Genomic DNA, 9,395 nt, shown 5'->3' on the forward strand with positions numbered 1-9,395 from the left:
TCACAATTAATCTTCACCGAATATAACTAAAGATAATTCTGTAATTTGCTCATGATTTAGGCCTCAAAATTTGAATATTTGATGTCGAATTACATCTTTTTCATTTGTTCTTCTAGTAATTTTTAAACACCCAATTTTTTTTTTTCAATTTTACTCATTAAAATCGATTTTGACTAAGCTTTTTCACTTGAATTCATTTTGTTTGGGGATTATATTTTTGGAAAAATAGCTATTTTTATTTTTTTTTTTATAGTTCATGGATATGTTCTTCAAAGGTTGAAAGAAGAAGGTAAGGAGAAAAAAGACTCAAAAAGTTTAATCAAGTAAAGTGGGCCACAAGGGCAGATTTTGGCTAAGAGCCCATTTTTTTAGCTTGCACTTCTTTTTTAATGGGTTTAATATATAACAGCTCTTGTCAAAGATAGTTTATATGAGAGACGTCTCCAAAGGCCCAAACCATTTTAACATAATAAGAATAACACAACAATCTTATTGTTACAAACTTTTGTAAAAACGATTTTTCCGCTCATCAACAACTTCCTCCAATATATCTAAATTCAAAAATAAAAAATGGAAGATTTGATACTTGAATTTGATAATTTTAAATATTTTCAAACACAATATAACATACTCCATATTTTGATTGGTGTTGAATATTTTTATTAATGTTTATTGATGGTTAATATATTTGAAAAATTTGATATAAGCTCATACTTTGCATATGATAAACACCTATTTCATAACATCTAACCTTACTTAACACACTAAAAACCCCAACCCAATTTTCACATATTAAAACCTCTACTTTCCAAGTCCCAATGTTAAATTTGGTGTTTTACCATAATAAATTTGGTAATTAACATGTTGCATTTGTACTTTCAACGTAATATAGTTGGTGTTTTACCATAATAAATTTGGTAATTTGAATACTTACAATTGGTGTTTAAGCCTACTCTTGTTGACATTTTATCTAGTTAAAGTTGACATTTTATCTAATTATAGTTGATGTTTTAACTTAATGAAGTTGGGCTTTTAACAAAATATATTTAGAGTTTTACCATAATAGAGTTGGTAATTTAGGTACTTACAGTTGGTGTTTAAGCATGATTTAGTTTGTTTTTTTAATAGCTATAGTTGATGTTTTATTAAAATGAAATTGGCATTTTAACTAGTAATCAATTGACATTTTACAATGCTATAACTGAGCTTTTAACTAATTATAATTGGTGCTTTAACCTGATTTATTCATTAGTATATTTTTGAACTATCTATGAATAAGTGTTTTAGCACTCTACAGTTTGAATTTTAAACTAGTTGAATTTGAAATTTTTTCATTTTGTAATTGACATGTTAGCATACTTAAGGTGACATGTTAATTATTTTAAGTTGGTGTTTTAGCATGATAAAAATGGTAATTTAACAAGTTTAATTCGTGAATTAGGCAAGAAGTTTTACAAGTTACTCGAGACGGAAGCCAAGTTGGCCCTAAAAACTCAGAACCACACATGGTAAAGGTGTTGGTTCATTCATTCCCCACAAATGCAAAACTGGAATCTGAATCAACCACGTCTGCTCCAAAGAATCCGAAAACTAAAAATTCCAAACTCAACCATTGGTTCCCAGTTAACTTAGGAACCAACAATGGCCCCTCAATCTCATTTCACCTTCAATTCCTCTCTAATTCTCCTCATTGGCCTAAACCTAGCCACTAATTTTCATTTTCAACACCACAAATATATTAATTTTCATTCCTTGTTCCTTTGTAATGCATTATAAATCACACTTTCTTCCTTCTCTTCTATTCCCTTCTCCATCATGTTCGTGTAGCTCAAATTTATGGTGATTGGACTGGTAGATGTGCAACAAGAAACCCCCGATTTTGATTAAGGTTTTTGGGTATTTTTAACCAGTTCAATCATGGAAATTTTTTGCTATGTGTGCTCAGGTTCTTCTTCAGCAATGGTGTTTGATAAAGTATCCATCTTTATTTCAAATGCTGCTGCTACTGCTAACCCATTACCAAGATTTTTCAGAGCTCACTGCCCAATTCAATATCAACATCAATCAACTCTTCGTTGCTCGAATTCGAGTTCGAGCTCAAGAAAGAGTAGTATCATGAATGGAAGAGATGATAAAATCAATGGTGGAAATAATAACCCTTCTAATATTCCTAAGAGAAGGAGTAGAAGAAGGCAAACTACTTCTCCATCACCAATAGAGCAAAAGAATTTGAATTCTAACAAGGGTCTTAGTCAAAATGGGGACCCACTTGGTAGAAGGGATCTTGGGAAGTCGGTTGTGAAGTGGTTGAAGCAAGGGATGAGAGCAATGGCAGCTGATTTTGCTGATGCAGAGTTAAGAGGTGATTTTATGGAGGTGGAACAAAAATTGGGCCCTGGACTTACATTTTTGATTGAGGCTCAGCCTTATCTCACTACAATTCCAATGCCTTCTGGTCTTGAAACTGCTTGTTTGAAGGCTTGTGCTCATTATCCTACCTTGTTTGATCATTTTCAACGCGAGCTTAGGGAAGTTCTTCATGGGTTGCAGAGCCAGGCGGTTTTGGATGACTGGAAAGAGACTCAGTCTTGGAAGTTGCTCAAGAAACTGGCTAATTCAGGTCTTTTTTAAAATTTTTTTTTTAATGCTTTTCTGTTATTTGTTTCATCTGTTTAGTTTTGTAGGTATTATGAATTTGCTATATCTGATTCTATTCTTGTTAGGAAAAGAATTTCCCTTGATGAAGTGTTTGCCTGTTAGTGGCTTACAAAAAATATGAGTAAAGTGTATACTTGGAAAATTTAGCAATATTGTCTCAAACACATTTGGCCTCAATTCTTCTTTGTAAGTTTGAAAGTTTGGCATTTCTTGATCGCCAATTTCTTTTAACTTTCTATCTGTGCTTGTGTTTATGCAAGACTAGGAGGGGTTTGTTAGTGTCTTGGTTTGTAAGCTGTGGCCACCTCTATAATCAAGCAAAGACACTTCCCTTCGAATAAATATATATGATACAGTTCAATTGACAGTAAGTAAAGTTATAGGCAAATTGTGCTACCACGTTGATCCTGTCTTTCATAAATGATGCAACAAGGTCTATTATGTGTTTTTTTGTGGTACTTCTCTTTTAAAGGCATTTAAATTCGGCAGTAAGTTGATAATCGAATTTTTGAGACAAAGATGAAAATCATCTGTGAAGCTCAGAGTCTTGAGACTTACGTGACTGCTTTTGTCTTTCATTTTCTCAATGTGTAATTGTGTATGAATGTATTCTTCTCTCTTTAAGTTCAATACTGGCTTCAATGATTAGTTTGCGAAATCACTTATCCTCTATTGCTACTTGTTGATGGCTTTGCATACATTTGCACTAATGTAACAGCTCAACACAAAGCCATAGCTCGGAAGGCCTCGCTGCCAAAGCGTGCTGTTGGTGTTTTAGGGATGGACATTGACAAGACTAAAAAGATGCAGAGCAATATTGATCAATTCACAAAGCGCATGTCAACTTTGCTTCGTATTGAAAGGGATGCAGAGTTAGAGTTTACTCAAGAAGAATTGAATGCTGTGCCTTCACCTAAAGAGAATTCAAATGTCTCAAGACCAATTGAATTTTTAGTCACCCATGGGCAATCACAACAAGAACTTTGTGATACTCTCTGTAACTTAGTAGCAGTTAGCACTTCAACTGGTATCAAAGCTTCTTTGTCTTCCATTGCTGCTTGAAGTAACCCTATTATTGTTGCTTTAAATGTGCAACACTATCGTTGCTTTGTCTTAGTATTTCTTTTGTACATTCAGGACTAGGTGGAATGCATTTGGTGCTGTTTAAAGTTGAGGGAAATCACAGATTACCTCCTACTACATTATCACCAGGAGATATGGTCTGTGTGAGAACGTGTGATAGCAGAGGCGCGGGTGCAACATCATGCATGCAGGGTTTTGTTGACAATTTTGGGGAGGATAGATGCAGTATTAGTATTGCGCTTGAGTCTCGACATGGTGATGCCACATTTTCAAAGCTCTTTGGTAAACTCGTGCGTATTGATCGCATTCCTGGATTAGCTGACACACTGACATATGAGGTAATTGAAAAATATGACTTGGTTCTACTGTGGACTGTTGCTTTAGATTGCTGGTTATAGGTTTCACTATATAGTATAGGGATGTGAAGAGCCCTATGGGATATCCTCAGCGGTTGTGGCCATATTATATGTTTTAGTTAAGAACACACACTTCGTCTAAATCACATCACCAATAAATGCTAGGCATTGTCATAGAAGCTCTTGCCTGGGCACTAATGTTGTTTTCTTGCAGTTGCTTTCTCCGTTTATCTGATTATTTGAATTCATAGTCTGCAAAAAATGAGCATTCATTTACTTGTGGATTGTTATTGTTATTCATATGTGAGTATTGTAAATTCTACCTACTTCCATATTGTGTTTATTTGTTAGTAGCTAGGTACTTGTCACATTGACCTGTGTTCTATTTTTTTTTTTTTTTTTTTGGCCTATAGTTTTTCCCATTATGTATCTTCTACATTTCTATGCCTTGGCGGACGATTTGCATAACAAGTGGTGCTAAAGATACTTACCATCTGAAAATTGGCGACAACTGATTAAAATTGAACAATGTATCTGAAGAAAATCTCTAAATAATTGAGTAGACTACAAAGTACAGAAGTTGAGAACTGCAATCTTTTAAGCATAAAGTGATGAAGTCAGCTTTCCAATCATAATTCACATCTCTAGTAAGCAACCTAGTAAAGTCTGGTGAAACCTAAGACATGTATGCTTGAATTCTGTTAACACGTAGCCTAATACTTTTCTGTATTTTTGTTTTTGGGTAAGTGTCTTCACATGATCGGAAGGTTGGAAAATTCAGACACGGGTTTTCCTTGTATGCTAAACCATATTTAATTCCTCGGTATGAGTTTGGAGTTGGCTTAATAGTTGTGAATTTTTCTGCTCAAAGGTTTTCAGCAATGTCTTCTTTTTAGCATTTGCTTTTCTTGGATCATTTACAAAGTTTGCTCGTTCTGTTTGACTTCTGATTTAGTGTTGTTTCTTCATTTATATGTAGCGTAACTGTGAGGCATTGATGCTACTTCAGAAGAGTGGTTTGCAGAAGAAAAATCCATCACTTGCTATTGTGGCTACACTGTTTGGTGATAAAGAAGATGTTGATTGGCTGCAGGACAATGGGTTGACAGATTGGAATGGAGTAGAAGTGGGTGATTCGTTGGAGGGTAGCAGTTTTGATGAATCCCAACAAAGAGCAATTGCCTTGGGTCTGAATAAAAAACGGCCCATGTTGGTCCTCCAAGGGCCACCAGGTTCCGGAAAATCAGGGTTGCTGAAAAAACTCATCGGATTGTCCGTTAAACGTGGTGAAAAAGTGCTTGTCACAGCTCCAACAAATGCAGCTATTGATAACTTGGTTGAGAAACTTTCAAATACTGGGATAAATATTGTGCGAATGGGGAATCCTGCACGAATATCTGCAGCTGTTTCGTCAAAATCATTAGGAGAGATTGTTAATACCAAAATGGAGAAATTCAGGACAGAATTGGAAAGGAAAAAATCAGATCTACGAAAAGACCTGAGTCTTTGTCTAAAAGATGATTCATTAGCCGCTGGCATACGTCAGCTCATAAAGCAACTTGCTAAGACATTAAAGAAGAAGGAAAAGGAGATCGTTAGGGACACACTGTCAAGTGCTCAAGTTATTCTTGCTACTAATATTGGAGCTGCTGACCCACTGATCAGGGGGTTGGGGCCCTTTGATTTGGTTGTTATAGATGAAGCTGGGCAAGCAATTGAACCGTCGTGTTGGATTCCAATGCTGCAGGGAAGGCGCTGTGTGCTTGCAGGTGACCAGTGTCAGCTTGCTCCTGTGGTGCTTTCTAGGAATGCACTTGAAGGAGGTTTGGGAATCTCTCTCCTAGAGAGAGCAGCAAATTTACATGGAGGAATTCTCATTTCAAAGTTGACGATTCAATACCGGATGAATGATGCCATTTGTAGCTGGGTTTCAAAGGAAATGTATGGTGGGTTGTTGAAGTCAGCTGCAAATGTCTCATCTCATCTTCTCATAGATTCTCCTTTTGTCAAGGTAGCCTTTTTGTGCTTTTATGCTACGATTGTTGCTTACCATGATTCTGATATCCGGTGGCTTTCATTTCTTCTATTTCATGTCTTGACTTGTTAACTTTATTTGTTGATTGTTGTCTGCTCACTCAGTAGATATCCTCAGTTGTTCATATTTTACTTAAATCTTGACTTGTTAACTTTCATTTCTTCTAAGTGCCAGATTTGGCTGATGTATAAAAAAATTCTTTGATTATGGTCCTTCTACCTGGGTATTTGAGGTAAAAAAAAGAGTTTGGGTAACATAGGTTACATCACTTGTCATTTATCGATCTATCACCTATGACTTAAAATTAAAATTAGTTTTGAGTTTTGGTAAGTGATTTTGATGGAAATGAAATCAAATGTATATCTTGTGGGTTGGAAAATGAGGGGAATTGTATATGTGCGGTCTACATGACTACATCCTATAAAATCATTGCTTTAGCACAGAGAATATTATACGTATACTATGAAACCAATGCGCTTTTCCTGTCTCTTTCTGCAAAAGTTTGTTTTGATACTACACTTCGGTAGCATCCTATATATTGTAATCTTGCCATAGCACAAAGTATTTGCTCGTAGCTGATAGTCTGATTTATTAACTGTCAATTGTGCATCTGCTTCTAATTTTGCAGCACACGTGGATAACTCAATGCCCTTTGCTTTTGCTGGATACAAGAATGCGGTATGGATATTTGTCTGTTGGTTGTGAGGAACAAATGGATCCGGCTGGCACTGGCTCTTTCTTCAATGAAGGGGAGGCAAATATTGTTATCCAGCATGTCCTCTCATTGGTTTATGCAGGTGCGTATTTGTAACAACTTACTATTATATTTAAATCTGTTTCTTGTGGAAATTTTTTATTCGTTTTTGGGGTTAATGTAATACTTCTATTAGTTACCAAAGAGAATATATCTACGTAGATAGTGTTAGGCTATGACAATTTGTTACGTGATCACCCCATTGGCTCACTCGTGTGGATACACAATGGCGCACCCGTGTGCTCGGACCCACAAACCTACGGGTAATGAGTTTTGACTTACATACACACTTGATGAGGTTCACTCTTCCCCAAAACCATATGGTATTAGGAGGATTACCCATCAAACATTATATACAAGTCTACAATCTATTATTTTAGCGATGTGGAATTTTCCTCACATGTGAAATATTTCAACACTCCCCCTCATATGAAAGCCATATCATATCCAAGAACCACCATCGGCTCTGATACCATGTTAAGCCGTGACAATCTTCACATAATCACTCCATGGGCCTACTCGTGTGGACACACCTATGGGGCACCCGTGAGCTAGGGCCCACAAACCCATCAGTATTGAGTATTAATTTGCATACACACTTGATGAGCTTCATTCTTTTTTAAAACCATGTCATTAGCAGGATTACCCTTCAAGCATTATATATAAGTCTACAACCCATTATTTTAGCAATGTGGGATCTTTCTCACATGTGAAGTATTTCCAACAGACAGGCTAAATAGCCAAAAGCAACTTACAGTTATTCAAAAGCTCCAGTCATACTTCAAAGAGTTCTAGTTAACAATGGGCACAACCACTTAAGGTTTTGGAGAGGTTTCCCCTCGTACGTCATCATTTGCCCGTCAGACCTAAGACATGAGATTCCTGGTTGCTAAACTTCATCTAGGCTATCCTAATAACACAGTAGTATACTTGGTGAAGTGCTATGATCATCATACAAACAACGTTACCTGCAAACTATAGTTTATTCTGGTTGAGTTTACAAGCCATTACCAAACTGCTTTGTAGTTCTAAACATACGTGGACTGTGGTCATCGTTAGGATTATGCTCAATCTCATGCTTAGACCTATTTATCAATAGCAAAAAGGAAATAATGGAGGGATAAACGATGATATCGAAAAATCGGCCTTGTATATTTGGCATTACCTCAATATTTCCTCCATCATAGAGAAAATACTCCGTGTAAATCGAGATTAGAGCATATAATCTTCCTTTTTAATGAATGATTAACTTTCTCCAACACGATTGCTGATAGTATATGATCAATTATCAGGTGTGAGCCCTAAAGCCATTGCCATCCAGTCTCCTTATGTTGCTCAAGTGCAACTGTTGAGAGAGAGTTTCCATCAAATCCCAGAGACTAGATTCGTTGAAGTAGCCACAATCGACAGTTTTCAAGGCCGGGAAGCAGATGCAGTCATAATCTCTATGGTAAATCTCATCTCACTAACTACGCATCCTGTCGATCACCTTATTTTTTTGGAAAATGAACATATAACTGGATCAGTTTTCATCCAAATGACCACCTCCTAATGGCTTTTCTTTACGATGCTTGTTAAAAATTAATTCTAAAAATAGCTAGTTGCGATCAGGAGGTCAACGTCCATTCATTCTGGTTATTGACCACCTGACCTGACGGAACATGGGGGGACTTGTGCATAGCTGCTAGATTTTGCGCGGTTCATATATATGGCAAGTTAACATTTTATTTTTTAGGTTCGATCAAACACAATGGGTGCCGTTGGCTTCCTTGGAGATAGCAGGCGAATGAATGTAGCCATAACAAGGGCACGGAAGCACGTTGCGATTGTATGCGATAGCTCAACTATATGTCACAACACTTTCCTTGCTAGGCTTTTGCGACATATTCGATATTTCGGAAGGGTCAAATATGCCGATAACCTTGGAGGTCCTGGACTCGACTCAAATCCTATGTTGCCATCCATAAGTTGATGCAACTAGACCGATCCTTGTATTACGGATTTCTTGATGATTTTGCAGGCACATAAGTTAGACCACCTATTGATTTTCTTCAAAAAGTTGATATCCCTCCGTATTTGATACTTGTATAGCATTCAATATTGACTATTTAAATTCATTTATCATTAATATAGACTTGTACAATAAACATGATATATGCTGACATTTAATTATGATATTTTTAATTATAATATCTAATATTTATTTATTTTTTTCTAATTAAATAATAGATTATGCATAAAACATAATTTATTAATGATGTAAATACATATTAATGATTAATGAAATATAAATTTTTTAAAATAGAATATTATATGATAAATTAAAATGAAATAAAAGAAATAAATAATAAAAAATTAAATGCAAATAATATTTATTAATTATTTTAAGAATGGAAAATGAAAAAATAAATAAAAAATTGGAATTGTAGCTATTGACTATTTATCGAGCTTTTCGATTCTCATTGAAACTATGGTTTTGCTAATCGCAAACACTAACTAATTTTCAATA

General features: G+C 35.6%; 1 protein-coding gene across 1 annotated transcript; it reads left to right on the forward strand.

The window, feature by feature from the left end:
• Positions 1–1,501: 1,501 nt before the first annotated feature.
• Positions 1,502–9,083, forward strand: LOC130814247 (uncharacterized). Its single transcript, XM_057680338.1, has 7 exons — positions 1,502–2,620; positions 3,377–3,685; positions 3,796–4,079; positions 5,077–6,108; positions 6,761–6,929; positions 8,179–8,336; positions 8,622–9,083. The coding sequence occupies exons 1-7, from the start codon at positions 1,918–1,920 to the stop codon at positions 8,856–8,858; spliced, it is 2,892 nt and encodes a 963-aa protein (XP_057536321.1). The 5' UTR covers positions 1,502–1,917; the 3' UTR covers positions 8,859–9,083.
• Positions 9,084–9,395: the final 312 nt, after the last annotated feature.

Source organism: Amaranthus tricolor, chromosome 1 (genome assembly GCF_026212465.1).
Source record: "Amaranthus tricolor cultivar Red isolate AtriRed21 chromosome 1, ASM2621246v1, whole genome shotgun sequence".
Taxonomy (NCBI): domain Eukaryota; kingdom Viridiplantae; phylum Streptophyta; class Magnoliopsida; order Caryophyllales; family Amaranthaceae; genus Amaranthus; species Amaranthus tricolor.